We start from the raw sequence: 17,820 nt of genomic DNA, 5'->3' as shown, positions 1-17,820 counted from the left end.
GGATTATTGCATCGAATTACTTGATCTAACATCAACTAATCAACATTGTATTCATTTATTTATTGATTAAAAGGAATAAAGCTTGAACTATACATGAATACAATAAGTAATTACAAGATAGATATAATAACAATCACCAAGAGATCAAAATAGATTAAAAAATAAACAAATATTGCAACTATCAACTAACAAAACCCTAATAGTAAGCTATACGTGAAGGTATGGATGCATACAACCACATAGAATTTATACCCCATAGGAGATACAACCAAAAGCATAATACCCAAAAACTCCACACTTGGATCATAAACTTTGGCTACATTCTCTTTCTTATCATAAAAAAATTGTTTGCTCCTATCATGTTGACCCTTTTTTTTTTTTTTGTGACTCCATAGCAGCCTAAAGCTTTATTCTAAAGGGAGTGTTCAATGTGTCTTATGCTTGATCAACAATTTGGATTCTAAGAATTGCAAGATTATACCACAATTTTAGCATTTCAACAAAGTTCATCCATATTAAGATAGAGTCCATTCTTAATATACTTGCATGTATTACTATTGATATACATAACAACAACTTAAGATGATCACTATATTCATTTTCATGATTCTACGTAGCTCTTTTTTAACTCAAAAAATACAATTACATGGAATTCATAAAGCAGAAAATTGAAACTCTTAAACATTGTCCAATTCATTGTATGTGTGCCAATGAAAATCACACTATCCGACTCAAGGCAGGAGTTCATCGTAAGTCCCTAGCCAAAGGTGACATCATAAACTAAAGGAGACAACATCAATTACATAGTTTTCTACCAATAGATAAGAATAATAAGTAATTATTTAACATCCTATGACAATGAATATCTTTACTTAAGATGGAGATCCAAACTCTAATGTCTACATAATAGTTCTATAAATATTCTTTTTCCCTTAATACTTATCATCATAATTATGGCAAGAGGTAGAGGAAAATATAAACAAAAGAGAGAGCATAAACAAAAATAAAAGAAACACAAATATAGGCAATAAAATGAGTTATATTTAATATATTTCAAAATATACAAAATGTACTTATATGTTTATTCATTCATACATAGAGTTGTTGCTCTTTATCAAGTCCCTATAGAAAATGGTTGCTACTAAATAAAATGACTATTTTTTGCTCCTTTTTTGCACCCCAACACGCACGAGACTGTCTCTATTCTAGCTATTAATTTGTTATTGTAGAAAAATGTTTCTAGACTCGTCTTTCTTTTTTAAAATTGATCTCCATTCTATTCATATGCATAGAAATACTAAGGATAGCAACAAAACCTAAAACATTAAATACATATAAATATGATATAAATTCATATGAATCTACAAAAAGGATTACAACTAATTTTGTTTCTAATTTTTTTTCCAAACATAGAGAATGTAGAGACAAGCTAGAAATGAGAGACCGTACAACATAATCATAAATGTTGGTAGTTGGGATTATGCTCTAACACTCCCCCTCAATCACAATGATAACCAAGTTGTCTCTTTGATGCACAATTTTTTCCTTTCCGAATGGTTTGGTAAGTATATTTAAATTTTTTTCCTCTAACTTGCAATGTTCCAAGTATATTTCTCCACTATTTATCAACTCAATAATGATATTATACCTTGTGTCAACATGCTTACTTTTCTTGTAAAAATTGTGTTCTTTGTCAATGCAATAGTGAATTTCTTGTGATAATAAATATTTGTTGCTTCTTCTTATTCACGCCTGAATTCTTTTAACTTTATTCTTATCCAAATTGATTGACTTGTTGCCCCTATAGCTGCTACATAAATCTTCTTTAGCAAATGAAAGAGTGACATTTGGTTGTTGTTTTGAATCCCATTATATTATGCCTGATCCAAAATGAAAAAAGTAGCTAGAAGTACTCTTCCTATTATCTATACTCCTTGTAAAATCACTATTTTTGATGAGGTTAAATAGGTTTTGAGGGGAAGTGAAACCCCTTACAAAAGGATTTTACAGGGATCCAAAATCCACAAGAAGTTCACTACTATTGTATCCTACTAGGTTGAAATCATTTGACCTTGAGTAGAGTATTACATAGGTCCTTGTTCCACTAACCTATTTCAAAATTAGTTTTCTTTCTTGCCAATGCAAAACTTTGAGAGACTTCATGATCCTTGAAATGGTGATAACTGCAAACATTATGTCTAGCCTAGTGGTTGTTAAATACACGAGACTACCAGCAAGTTTATCATACAAAGTTGGATTTACATATCCTCCCTTTGCATCTTTTCTTAATTTCAAAACTATTACAATAGGTGCTAGGGTTTCTTTGCAACTTGATATATTAAACCTTTTCAAAATGTGACTTGCATACTTAGATTATAAAATGAATGTCTTTCTCATTTTTATTTAGTTCGATGCCAAGAAATTATTTCATCAAACCTAAAGCATTCATCTCAAAATATAAGCATACAATTATAATCTTGTCTTTCTCATTTATCTTGGTATAAAAGGCGGGCTCACAATTGCACCTATTGAAGCCATTTTATAAAAGATAGCTATCAATTCTACTATACCATACTCTTGTGGCTTGTTTAGGTCCATAGAGTATCCTTTTGAGTTTGTAAACTTTATTTTAATGGCCCAATATCTCATACCTATGTTGTTACTCAACATAGACCACTTCTTCTAAGAAACCATTCAAGAATGTTGATTTCACATCCATTTGATATACGACCCAGTCGTTTTGAATTGCTATGGCTAATATAATTGTCATGGGTGTCTACTCTATGTAGTTGTGAATAACGTTTTCCTACAAGCCTTGCCTTATGTTTTTGCGCATCACCATTTACATTAAATTTTGTTTTGTAAATGCACTTTACTCCTATAACCTCTTATCCTTGTGGAAGAACCACTAATTCCCATGTTTGATTCTTTTCTATAGCATCTATTTCTTCATCCATTGCATTTACCCATTTTAATTCTTTAATAGCATCTTCAAAATGAATTGGATCATTTCCATGTGTATATAAACCTTAAAGAGAAGTCAGACATAGATTATTTTCACCATAATTTTTCTCATAAATTTCTCTTAAATTCTATTTTTTTTGTCTCCTTAAGCTTGCTAATGTGGGGTTTGGCATACCACTTAAACTTGTAGAATGCAAACTTGATGGTCCAATAGCAAGAGTCCCAATTGAAGATGGTTTTTGTTGCATATTTGATGGTTTATCTACTTGAGTGTGTGGGGTTGTCTTTGCACTTGATGAAGGTGCCATTTGACCACTTCGTTGAGCTTGAATGGGTGTGGAGGGAGTCACAAATGGAGTATTTGATGGTATAAAATCTTCTTTTTCTTCTTGTGGTGCGTTGGTTGTAATATTGATTGTTTTATCCAAACCTCCATCCCATGCTTCATCTTTTATGAACTACACATCTCTACTGATTATGAATTTTTTGGTTATTGGATTGTATAATTTATATGTTTTGGATTCATCACTCTATCCCACAAATATGCAATTTTCTCGTTTTTCGTCTAATTTTCTTCTTAACTCATCCAAAACAAAATAATGTAATATCTTTCATAATAATTCCAATGACACATACTAACTAATAATTGAAAAAAGAAAAAATATAAAAATAAACTAGAGCATCATGTAATAAAACCTTCAAAACAAGTATAAGAGTTGATACATAACAAGTATTGTAAAGGAGATCCATTGCTTTGATAATTACTTATATTGGTCTTTTTTTTTACATAAATTAATTACATATCTATTATTCATCATAGTAGTTTCTTTTTCTAAGATTTAAAATGTCCATTCAAAATATTTAGATTATGTTTTGACACCTAAATAACATTTATATAAAAAATTGATTATATATAAAATGCCCCTATTTTATAAACTAAGAACTTTTAAGACAACATATTCCACTATGCCACTTTCCACTTAGAGGAGGACAAAGAAGAATACTAATTTATGACGTGCATCCCTTCCCATGAATAGAAGTCATATTGAAAGACATTAAAGGGAAAATAAATTGTGATTTCTCACTTTGAACAAGATATAAAGTATTTTATATAGATAAAGAAAATGTATTTAGTGTTAATGTAGGATTTGATGGTTGTTAAGCTTTCCCATTCTCAACTTGGTCAATTGAAGAGAAAGATAGAGTATTCACACAATACTCATGATGGCCACGTCTCTTCTTTTTTCATAACGAATGTTGAAAGAATTTGCCCAGATTTTCTCTACAATATTGCATGGCAATCAACTTTTCTTTCCTCCTGCATTCCCTCGTAACTTCGTTTTGGAAGAGTTTTATGATTTCCAGAATATTGCATGACAATTAATATGAATGTAAATTTTGAAATGTATAAAATTGCATTATTGACTTTAAAATGAATTTTTGTATTTGAATGATATTGCTAACATTACTAAAATTGATTCATTTTGATATGACACAAATAAAAAGTAATATATATTTCATTATTGAATGATATATACCATTTTTCCTAGTTATACTAAATGATGAAGTATTTGTTTGTCTATAGAACTTCACAAGTAAAAGATCATATTCAAATTCAAGAAAGTGGGGCAAACATAAGGAAACATATCTCATTGGATATTGAAAAATAACTAAATAAAGGTAGTAAAAAGGAAAAATTCAGTTTCATATTATGTGTAATTATATGTGTTCTACTTGATACTTTTTTGTTATATTATGAGTTCTTTATTTATAAAATGTGAAAAATTATAAATAGAAAAAACAAGGGAACATATCAAGATAATATAGTGTGGAGTAAAGACAACATCAATACTTAAATGATATTTTAATGTGAAATCCATTGAAATGAGTGGCATATGCCACTATCTTTTGCTCATTTGAAACATTTTGAATTAAGACCTTTTCATTATCTTTAAACAGTTTGAACTACCTAGTTAGAAGGAAGTTTGAACAAGTGAAATTTTCTAATAATTATGAACATGTATTTCTTAAGGAGACAAATGAAACTCTGTTAGTGTAATTATTTTATTTATTTACACTTAGACTTACTTAGGCTAACTTAGTTGTCCATCTACACTTGACACTTGTTCATACAAGATGTCAAGTCAGTTAGGAGTTGTTAGAGAGGTGTCAACTCAGTTTCGACACCTCACGCTACCTTTGTGGTGGGAAACATGCCACCACTCCATGTTCGAGAAATCCTATCTTCATTTCATAGAGATTGGGTGCCTTATCCAGAAAACAATGGAGTTTTCGGAATATCACAATCCAAAGCTATCCTGAATAAGTGGCTTATCCGAGGAGAGAGATTCTAATAATATATCAAATTTTAAATGTTTTTTAAATTCTTAGAACATTTGTGGTAGATTTCAAACTCAAAGATGGTCCTTTATTCTTTCTCCTAAACAGGTGTGCTCTATTCCTTAGCCCTATCTATTCTAGAATATGACAAAATGAGTATTTCACCTATATCTACACTCAAGTTCTAGCCACGCAAAGCCTCTTTGACCGTCTATTTTATCAAACATGTATTCAACAGTCCCTTAGTGGAATAGGTGTCAAATTCTTAATAATGGTAATATTTTAATTAGTTTGATGATCAAATTTTGAATGGAATAGTCTATGTAATAAAATGGGTATTTTAAAATTTCAATTATAAAGAGGAAGGCAGATCAAGTTTGCTTTAGAACATGTAGCACAAAAATATGATTGAAGAGAAGCATAGTCATTCAATGGAGAGGACAAACTTGGAAAATTTGATTGATAAATGTTTTTATCAATTAATTATATGTTATCCTTTCTTAGTTAAATTCCATGTATTATATTTATGATTCAAACATGTAAATTTTTTTATTTTAAATATTATAAATTATGTTTTTTAAATTAGTTGGTAGTTTTTCTTATTGTTACAACTTTTACAATTGTGAAATATTTTAAGTAGGTTCTGTGTGTGTGTGTTGAGAGATATATTTCTAGAAGGTGTTTATTTGACTTTAGGGTGTAAAATTGATTAGCAATCACAACGCAACATGAAAGACATTAAATATTTTAATATACAATTATATGTTATTGTATTTTTAAATACAATTATATTAATATATAATAATATTATTATATTATTATTATGATCCATACCATAACTTTACTCTAATCATATAAAATATATAATATTAGGACCATGGTTAGGTTTTGGGTTATGGTTAGGTTTAGGCTTAGGGTTAGGGTTATGGTTAAGGTTATAGTTAGGTTTTAGGGTAACCTACCCATATGATTTAGGGTAATTATAATTGTAGTCCTGACCTTACATTAAATCTAACCATATCAGGATTAGGGTTTGGGTTATAATTCAATTAGAATTAGAGTTAGGGTCCAATTTAGGGTTAGGGTTCAAGTTGTAGGTAGGGTTTAATTCTAGGATTAGAGTTTAGTTTAGGTTAAGTTATGGTTAGGTTTCAATTATGGTAAGATTAGATTTAGCGTTAAGGTTACGCTACAATTTGGGTTACTATTGTAAAATAATGCTTGGATTCAATTATATTTAGATTAGTGGTAGGGTTAAGGTTAGGTTAAATTAGCGTTAGGTTATGATTAAGGTTGTTACTATAGTATAAATCTTAGGGTTATGGTTATGTTTATTGTTCATATGGTTTGAGTTATAATTTAATTCACATTATGGTTCAAGCACAATTACAGTTTCAGTTAACATGAGGTTAGGGTCAAATTAGGGTTATCCTACAATTAGGCTTATTATTATAGGCTAAAGCTTGGGATCAATTATATTTAGACCAGGCTTAGGCTTAAGGTTACCTTAAATTAGGGTTTGAGTTAATGTTAGGCTACAATTAAGGTTATTATTGTAGGATAAATCTTAGGGTTATGGTTATGATTCAAGTTATATTTTGATTAGAATTATGGCTAAAGCATAATTTGGGATAGGGTTAAGATTAAGTTAGGGTTGGGGTTCAATTAGAAGGAAATATTTGAGTTAGGGTAAAATTTATAGTTAATTATAGTTAAGGTTCAATTATGGTTAGGGTTTCATATGGTGAGGGTTTAATTATAGTTTGGGTTTGATTATGGTTAGGATGTAATTATAGTATGGATTATATTTCATTTAGCATTAGAATTACGTTTATGATTTCATTACATCGAGTTTAGGATTAAATTAAGATTAGGGTTCAAGTTGTAGTTAGGGTTGAATTCTACGCTTACATTTTATTTTAGGGTTAGGTTTCAATCAGGGTAAGGTAGGTTTAGGATTAAGGTTGTGGTACAATAATGGTTACTGTTCTAGGATAATGCTTGGGGTAAGGGTTGGGGTTAAATTAGGGTTAGTGTTAATGTTATGTTATGATTAAGGTTGCTATCAAGTAGGATAAATTTTAGGGTTTATGGTGAGGGTTAAAAATTGGTTTGAGTTATAATTTAATTAGCATTATGGTTCAAGAAAACAATTAGGGTTAGTGTTGATGTTAGGTTAGGGTTAAGGTTAGGCTCCAATTAGGGTCATTGTTGTAGCATAATGCTTGGTTTCATTTATATATAGATTAAGGATAGGGTGAAGATTAGTATAAATTAGGGTTATAGTTAATGTCAGGTTATGATTAAGGTTTCTATTGTAGGATACATCTTTGGGTTATGGTTAGTGGTTACTATTAGGGTTAGCATGATAATTATGGTTATGTTATAATTAGGGTGCAATAGTAATGTTGGTTAACATTTTGGTTAGGGATTGAGATAGGTTTAGTGCTCAAATTATGGTTAGGGTTAGGTTTTGGAGTATAATTATAATAAGGGTTAGAATTTAGATTATAATAATGATGAGGGTTAGGGTTATGATTAGGGTTTTGGTTACTGTTAGTTTACAATATAGGTTTTTCTTGTAGGATAAATCTTGGGGTTATGGTTAGGTTTCAAATATGGTTTTAGTTATAGTTTAAATAGCATTATGGTTGAAGTGTAATTAGAGTTAGGGATAAAATTAAGTTAGAATTAAATTAGGGTTAAGCTACAATTAAGGTTACTATTGTAGGATAATGCTTGGGTTCAATTATATTTATATTAGAATTAGTGTTAAGGTTATCATTAATTAGGGTAAGGGTTAATATTTGGTTAAAATTAAGTTTATTGTTCTAGTTTAAATCTTCGGGTTATGGTGATGGTTTAAATATGGTTCGAAGTATAGTTTAATTATCATTATGGCTCAAGTAGGATCAGGTTACACTTAATTATAGGTTAGGGTTGGGGTTAAATTAGAGTGAAATATTTGAGTTAGGGTTGAAATTATAATTATTTATATATACGTTTCAATTACGGTTAGGGTTTGAATATAATAGCTATTTAATTATTGTCAAGGTTTGATTATAGTTAGGATTTAATCATAGTATGGATTAAGGTTCGATTAGGGTTATAATTATGATTATGATTCAATTACATTAGGGTTACGGTTAAATATAGTATAACATTTAATTTAACCCTAATTCTAACCCTGTTTATACCCTAATCTAAAATTAGCCCTAACGTTAACTAATTCCTAACTCTAACCACATAAGAAAATTAAATAATAATGAAGATATTTTAATTTTTATAAGAAAATGATAATAAGTGTTATGAATGCATTATACTTACAATAATAACTATAATTGTAGCCTAACCTTAACCCTAAACCTAATCTTACCATAATTGAAGCCTAACACCAAAAGTTAACTCTAAACAAAAATTATATCCTACCTACAACTTGAACACTAATTTAACCATAACTAAACCCTAATAATAAATTGAATCCTAACCCTATTTTAATCCGAACACTAACTCTAACCCTCAATACACTCTCACTGAATTACAATACTAACCATATTCCTAATTGACCCCTAGCCCCAACCCTCACACTACTTCTAATTTAACCTCAACCCTTATCTTAGGCATTATCCTTACAATAGTAACTCTAATTATAGCCTAAAACCCTAAATCTAATCTTACCATAACTAAAACCTAACCCTAAACTAAGTCTTAACCCTAATTGAACCTTAATCCTAATTAAATTCTTTCCCAAACACTAACTCTAATCAAAATCTAATCCTTATTTAACCCTAACCCTAATGTCATTGAATAATAAGCTTAATTCTAACCCTAATTTAAATCTAGTCTAAGAGCTAACTATATTAAAACCCTTATCATTATCAAGCCCTAACATTCCTAATATCCCTGAATATAAACCTGCGGATGAAGGGGAGATGATGGTCACCCGTAGGACATTTAGCAGTAAGAATCCTCCCAGATGGGCGGCCAACAAATACAAAGACACCACCAAACTGATCTCTAAGGTTGATGCCCCCTCTAAAAAGAAGAAGCTGGCAGATAAGGACTATGGTCTGAAGAATTCAAATCAGGGAATTAAATTGGACATCCCTATCAGTGTCTTGGAAGAAAAATAGGGGACCATGGCCAAAGAAGAGAACAACGGGATACAGAGGACTAGTAACTTGATGAACCTAGTTATGGAAGCTACTAGAAGCCAGGAGAGTTGTTGGAAGTGGGTGGAGCGTGAAATTGATACCCTCAAAGTGGGGGTTAAAGAGATTATTGATATCTTCACTACTTCCCCTGAGCCCAGAAAAATCTGAGAAACTCATGATTATGAGCCAAAAGCTCTCCCAGGATGTCGAGGTGATGAAATGCAATCACGAACAAAGAATTGAAAAGGTGGAACAATCTATGGCAGAGATTAAGAAAAATCTCAAGAACCTGGTTGACATAAGTAAAGAAGCCATGAACAACAGTATAAGGGGCTTGAAAAGATCAATGTCATGGTTGTTGATTATAGATCCTACCACAGTGAACCGGTGAAAGATCTTGGAGGGGAAGATATGGTTGCTGGAGACAACAAAACCGCTAGTCCTAATTCCAAAACCAAAAGCAGGAGCAACAACAAGGGTACCTCCAGATTCATTATGGAGGAGCTGGAGGAAATCAACAAGATTTAGGGTCTAGAAGAACAAGGATCTGGTGCTCTCTCTTAATTGAGAATCTTTCTTTTGTTTTGTCTTGTTTGTCTACGTCTCTTTTATTTTCGTGACTGTTCGGGGGTGCTCCCCTATTTTGATGTTGGTTCATGTCTGTTTGGCTTATGGTCGGTTGTTGTAAAACTTTTGGTTTCGGGTCCATGTAAAACCCGTTTATCTTTATCAAAAAACATTCATAATATCCCTAATCTAGACCTAATTAAACCCTAACCATAACCTAAACTTAATATAATTAAAATCTAACCATAATCTAACCCTAAAATTAATGTTAACCATAGAATTAATTCCTAACCACAACTTGAACCCTAATCTAACTATAATTGAACCCAAATCCTAATTCAATTCTATCCCAAACCTTAAACCCTAATTGAAATATAATCCTAATTTAACCCTGAACCTCATGTAATTGGATCATAACCCGAATTCTAAGCATAATTGAAATTTACTACTAATCCTAACTATAACTAAACCCTTATCATAATCAAAATCTAACCTTGATAGTATACCTAATCTAGACCTAATTGAACCTTCACCATAACCTATTCCATAGGGGCTTCACTTAGTGAACCTGGGTTATAACACATGCATTCATGGAATATTAAAGAATCCCCCTATTTTAAAAAAATATTGCCCTAAAATCCATTTTTGTCACCCCTCCCAATACATAACCTGCATTAAAAACACCTTTATTTTCACCAAATATTACATTTTTTCATAGCCTGAATTGAACCCTTGTATTTTCACTAGATAGGAAATATATTGAGCTCTTTTTTCAAGATATTAAACCCCCCAATATGAATACACGCGAAATAATATTGCCTAGTCAGTGAAGCCCCCATGACCTAATCTAACCATAATTGAAACCTAACTATAACCTTATAATTAAGACCTAACTACAACTTGAACCCTAATCTAATCACAATTTAACTGAGCCCTAAACTTAGTGCTAACGCTAAATTAACTCTTATCCTATTTAAAATCCAATCCCAATCTAACCCTAACCCTAATCTACCTAAAACCATCATCCTGTTTGAACTGTAATCCTAATTTATCCATAACCCTAATATAATTGAATCATAAACCTAATTGAACTCTTATCCTAACGATAACTATAATTAAACCATTACAATAATCAAACCCTAATCATAATTGAACCCTAAATCTAAATAGCTATAAGCTTAACCCTTAACCCTGATCCCTATAATTTAATGTCAATTGTAACCTAAACATAAACTTATCTCTAACCATATAATTAAACACTAACAACATCACAAACCTTAATCTAATCCTAATTAAACACTAAGCCTAATATGAACCTGAATCCTAACGAAACCGTAATCCTAATTGAATTTTAGCCCAAACCCTAAACCTATTTGAAGTTCAATCCTAATTTACCTCTCCCCCTAATCTAATTGAGTTGTAACCTTAATTTTAACTCTAGTTGAACTCTAATACTAAACCTAACTATAATTAAAGCCCATCCATAATAAAACCCTATCCTTGATAATATCCCTAATAAAGATCGAATTGAACCCTAACCCTAATTGAATCTTTATGCTAACATGACCATAGGCCTAATTAAACCTTAATCCTATCCTTAAAACCAAGCTTTATTATATAAACCTAACCCTCAGACCATGCTTTATCATTAAACCCTAACCATAATTGAATCCTAACACTAACTGTAACCCTAATTGAACTCAAATACTAATTTAACCCTAACCCTAATGTAATTGAATAATAAGCCTAATTGAACTATAGCCCTAGCTGTAGACACCTAAAATGTCTCATTAATCATATACTAATTTATTTGTCTTATTAATTAAGTAATTCTTTAATTATTTAATTAAGCTAATATGTTCTTCTAAACTAATTCAAATAATCACTTTCTGCACTACTAATCATTCAATTTCTATCCTTTAATCAATTCATCATTAAACTCTTTCTTAAATATTAATTATTTAATTAATTACGATTAATTTTGTTAACTAAATAATCTTTATTATTTAATTAATCCTATTTCTAATGATTGAATAATTTTATTTAAATTATTTAATTAATTAACTTATTCCTCCATCTAATTTCATTTTCTCAAATTCACATTTCACCAAATCTGAATTTCAATGAATTTTAGTTAATCTGATGTGCATTTGAGCATTGAAAAATCTAAATTCAAATTCAAATCAAAATGAAAATGAATTTCAATTCAATCTCCTACAACTCATGTTGAAAATCTTAACTAATTGCTCAAATCAGTTAACTCTCTAATCCCCCCTTTTCACTCCAAATCACCATTTTTGACTAATCAATCAATTTAGTCTTCTCCTCAATCAATCTAGTCAACTAACTAATCAATTTAGTTATCTCCCTAGTCTATTCAGTCTACTGATCAATCAAATGAGTTAATCAATCTATCTTGTTAACAGATCAATCAATCCACTTAACTGATCAATCGAAATCAAGTGAACTATCAATTAGCACTTTAGTTCCCAATCTCACCTCATCTCACCTGAAAATCTATAAATTCAACCTCATTTCCCAATTTCAATCTAGAATCACAGAATTATAGTCTTCAAGGCAATTGTTTATCTTATGCAGTAAATCTCAGTGCAACATACACAATTCGGAGAAGAGCAATGTAAGCCTTGTTACATCAGTTTAGGGAGTTTAAATTAGATTTCATTTTCATTATTCAATTGATTTAACATCATTTCATTGTCATTTAAGAGTATTTCTTATTAGATTAGAGTTGTGATTCACTCTTATAATCTGATTATGTTATTTATGACTGAATTTGCCCCGAAAAAACACTAACTATAACTAAACCCTTATGATAACCCAACCCTAAAATTTACCCTAACCATAATTAAACTATATCTTGAACATGAACCCTTATCCTAAGGTAGCTTTAACCCTAAACACAACATAATCTTGACCCTATCCCTAATCTAAACCTAAATGAACCCAAACTATATTTGAATATTTATGCTGATGTATCCCATAACCCTCATTAAATCTTAACCCTAACCTTGAAACCGAGCTTTATTACAAAACACTAACCCCAACACCATGCTTTGTCCTTAACCGCTAATCCTTTTTGAATCCCAGCACTAACTCTTACTCTAATTAAGCTATAATTTAGTTGTTATTTAGCCCTAATCCTAACATTAAATCTAATAGAAGCCCAATGCTTATCCCAAACCTTATCATAGAATAAAAACCCTAGTTGTAGCCTAACCTTAACCTTAAACTTAATCTTAGCATAATTGAAACTTAACGTTAACCTAACCCTAATCTTAATTCTAACCCTAGAATGAAACCCTACCTATAACTTGAACCCCAATCTAACCATAATTAAACCCTAACCATAATCAAACCATAGTTGTACTAAACTCTAATCATAATCAAACCCTAACCCTAAGCATAATCAAACCCTAATCTAACCATAATTAAAACATAGAATTGAACCCTACCTCCAAGTTCAATGCTAATGTAAAAATAATCAAGCACTAACCATAATTGAACCCTATTTCAACCCCCACCTTAATGTAATGTCAATCCTAACCCTAATTATGCTTTAACTATAATGCTAATTAAATTATAAAATGAACCTTACATTAACCTTGACTATAATTTTACCCTATTGATAAGTTAAACAATTAAGGTAGAGATAGAGTTAAGGTTATAATCTAATTATCAATAATATAAAATAGTATCGTTAATATAATCTAACATAGTTAATACACTTATAATATTATTAAATTAAAATTATAATAATATGATATTATATTAATACAAATATAAGTATTGAAGATAATTATTCTATAATAAAATTATTATATATTAGTATAATTCTATTTAATAATACAATAATATATAAATATATATTGACTTGTTAATGTCTTCGATGTTGTGTCGCAATCACTATTACCCTATATATATTTAATTTTATCACATATATAAAATACATCAAGAAATATTTTCGTTGAGGCGGCTAAACTCTAATAGGTACCTTAGAAGGATATCTCTTAGTGTCATGCATAGTTGAATTGAGAAGTTTGATAAGATAGCTTGGAATGACATATAGATTGCATTAAAATCTGTTGTGACGGATTCACCTAGTTTTTTATTGGCTTGGTGATCCTTGAGTACTAGTTAATGGGCAATGTCTACTCAGCGCCTACGATGCACTGACATCTTATACATACATTACATGTTACACATACATATAACTGCATGACAACGTCTATCACACCCTATGCATACACTACATGTTACCCATACATTCCATGTTACATATATATATAACTGCATGCCGGCATACTGATGCATCGTAAGAACTGGATAGACATTGCCCTAATTAATGTGGTGATTAATAATTCTAATGTTTTCGTGCCCTCCACGTAGCAATTACTTACTGCTGCCGTATGAATATGCCGGAGACCGCCCGTTTTACGTCTCTCGTTGAATGTAACGCGAAGCAAGCCTCGGCGGACATGTGGAGGATTATGCACCTGGGAATTGCAGAAGACAACTCAAAGATCGATTAGACTGCGTCAACGGAACCAAACGTGAGGCTAACGTACAAGTGCTAATTCATTCGGAAAAGGTATGAAGCTTATAAGATACAAAGCAATTGAAGATCTATTAATGAAATTTTTAGACGCAATTATCAACGCGAAGCCACTGTTATCAGATGAGAAAAGGAATGTAGAAATTGTTAAAAGTAATTCTGAAAAGTTTAATATGGTATTAAAATGAAATCATATATATTTATGGCGTGGTTTATGGGTACAGAGGTCAGTATCTCAATAATAAATTATTTAAGTAACAAATGAAAAGTCTTAGATTTGAGTTCTAGCTATTTCAAAAGATCAACATAAATTACAATAGAATTCTTCCAAAAAAAACAATTATATAAAAAAAGTTAAGAAATTGCAAAGACTGGTATATGATACTATGATAGAATACAGTAATATTTTCTAAAAATTTACGATTAATTTTAAAAATTATTATATGTATATATATATAGACTGCAAAAATTGAATAGAGTGAAACTGGCTTAACCTAGAACAGAAAGCTTTAACTAATCAAACCATGCCCTAGCCATGTATAAGATAGATTTAATTAAAATTGTAATTTACATATCCATTAATTAATGTAAGCTAATTTTTTTATGATGAATTTAATTTTTTTAAATTTGCATATAAAATTCTGTAAAGCAATGTTTAAATATTATTCTCGTGAGTTGCCTTGTCATTACGATTTTCATTTCTGGGCTGATTTAGCTGCTAACCGTGGAGATGATCACAGAGGATAGTATTACAAACAAGGTTAAGGAAGTAGTTTTTAATCCTTGAGACAATTTCTAGACTAGAACTCGGCCATTTTTCTGACTGTGAAGTCAATTCTGACAGTGCTTACGTGTTGAAGGATTTCCATTGTGTGTCTTGATATCCATATCGCTCGTTGAGAGAATTTGAAAATCGCTATAAACTTCTTGTCTGGGTAGATTCTATAATGCGCTAGAAGTATGGATTAATCTGGACCTAATTCTTTGGATGATTGACCTTCTTCATCTTTCCCTTGTGTCTTCCTTTTCTTGGGTATCTTAGATGGAGTGTGTGAAGAAGAGGATTGAGAAAAGGGATCCACGTACTGTCCTGACGAAACATTCAGAGGGAAATTGAGGATAGCCCTCGAACCGCGCATTTCAAAAGCTTTACAGTCATATGCCACGGCGGCTTCTTCGGCTGTGTCATAGCTGCCAAGCCAAAGTCTGGAACCCTTCTTCTCTGGGTTTCGAATCACTGCAGCATATTTACGGCGAGCCTTAACGAACGTCACTCCCCTGTAATGTTTCTCTTCCTCTTTATTCTTATTTTCACTTTCCTCTGAACATTGTTGTTCCTCCGCAACGGCAGTGGAAGGGGCATTCGTCATATTGTTGTATTCTTCGCCCAACAAATACTGACCAATTGCATTCAACACTCTCCTTTCGTCGTCTGCTGGTGTGCCCATGATCGCCGCCGCGTGTTCTTCTGTTACAAATGTTTATAGATATTAATGTTACATACATTATTCTCATACTACTTGTACTTATGTGGATTCCTCCCTTATACAAATATTAATCTTAGTACATATACATAAATATTTTGAAGGAAGTGTGGGCATAAGATGTTGAATCTAATTTTTACGGACCTTTCTTAGTGGAAAAAAATCTCGATGTTCATGAACAAGTACACATTTTGCACTAACTTAGAAATGGTTGCTGGAGCTTAAACTCCTAACCATATGGAATATGTACCCATTTTATTCTAGGAAAGGAAAGTATACATTTTATAAAGAAATGGATATCAATTTTAAAGTGGATACATATTTTTTTTAAATAGCATAAGTTTTTATACAATAAATACACCTATTCCTTTTTGGAATGGATGCATGTTCGATAAAAAATTCAAATGTGAAATATGTGACAAATTTAGGCTTGGAAATATAGCCGTTAGCCTTTGACATACAAGCATAATGTGATGGTTTTTATTAAGATAAGGAAGGACAACCAAACCATTACAAGACTAAGCAGAGCATAACTAGAATCAAAATAAACCAAGACTACCAATAGCTAGTCACAAAAAAAAAAAAACACTTAGAAAACAAACAACAATAGAACAACAAGAAAATAGTTAACTAATAAAAGAAAAACTGAAATAGAAAAATAGGATGAAGCAACAACAAGACACTAAAGCGTGGAGGACTAGTATAGGGATTTCTAGTCCTTAGTCAGACTGTCCAACAACTCTTCCCAATTAGAAGTCTTGGTAATAGAACCATGGTTCTTTGAGATTTTGGTAGCTACAAATGACCCTTTATCTCTCTTCTTGTTTTATTTCTTCTCCAATTTCTTTTTATTAGTCATCACACTAACCAATTTTTTATGCATTAGCCCATTACTAATCATGACCAACCTATTCAAACCATGGTAGTATAATAAGATGTTAACAACAATAGGACTTATAAGTATGGCTAAAAACTTATTTTTAGGACTTTTGGACCAATTAAAAACCCTTTATATTTGACAATGTTTATTTTTACATATTTTTTTTAATTGTTTGAAATATTTTTCTATTTATTAAATAATTTTGAAGTAAAGAGACTCATAAACATTGAATGATGTTTATTACTAATTTTTAATAGTATAATTTATTTTTAAAATTACTTTTTAGAATATTAAATGGGAGTTCATTTTCATAGGCTTGTTGGTGTATCCATCCAAGAACTACAATTTGCAAACATAAGAACTTTCACAATGCATGAGAGAAGAAACAAGGCTATTTCACTAATGAGAAAATAACTATATTAAGATGCAATAAGCTCTACAAAATCTCTCTCTAGATATTTGGGGTGTGATGAGGTATATATAACTGGTATCTAATTACCAACTACAAATATTAGATGCATTGTTGAATTATTAAGTACTATGCAACTAATTTGTAATAAAGTTTTATGTCAGCTCCTATGTAAATGGGATAAAAGAACATTTACTCCAACACCCCCCTTAAGTGCAATATAGGGAGAAGACTATTATGTCATATGAAAACAAGATACAAGATGGGTCTTGGCTAAAAATCATTTTATGTAGCTACGTACAATGCAAATGCAATAAAATCTTTCCCATTGAACTTGAGAAAATGAAAAAAACTAATGGGGAAAAACTCCTCTCTAAAAGAAAAAATAAAAAATGATGATTCATGGAGGAATCAATGATACTCCTCATCATTTATATACAATCATGTAC

The 17,820-nt window shown here is 30.8% G+C and overlaps 1 protein-coding gene across 1 annotated transcript in view; it reads right to left on the bottom strand.

Moving 5' to 3' along the window:
- The window catches only part of LOC131069940 (ethylene-responsive transcription factor 1-like), a 61,389-nt gene extending 45,343 nt beyond the window's left edge, over nucleotides 1-16,046 (bottom strand). Inside the window, exons 1-3 of the mRNA XM_058005486.2 lie at nucleotides 15,596-16,046; nucleotides 14,612-14,757; nucleotides 14,444-14,539 (exon numbers count right to left, since the gene is read on the bottom strand). Of these exons, the coding sequence (XP_057861469.2) occupies nucleotides 14,444-14,539; nucleotides 14,612-14,757; nucleotides 15,596-16,046 (693 nt within the window). The remainder of the gene's footprint in view (nucleotides 1-14,443; nucleotides 14,540-14,611; nucleotides 14,758-15,595) is intronic.
- Between the last annotated feature and the right edge of the window lie 1,774 nt (nucleotides 16,047-17,820).

Source organism: Cryptomeria japonica, chromosome 6, assembly GCF_030272615.1.
Source record: "Cryptomeria japonica chromosome 6, Sugi_1.0, whole genome shotgun sequence".
Classification (NCBI taxonomy): domain Eukaryota; kingdom Viridiplantae; phylum Streptophyta; class Pinopsida; order Cupressales; family Cupressaceae; genus Cryptomeria; species Cryptomeria japonica.
This window is presented reverse-complemented; position numbering and strand designations above follow the sequence as displayed.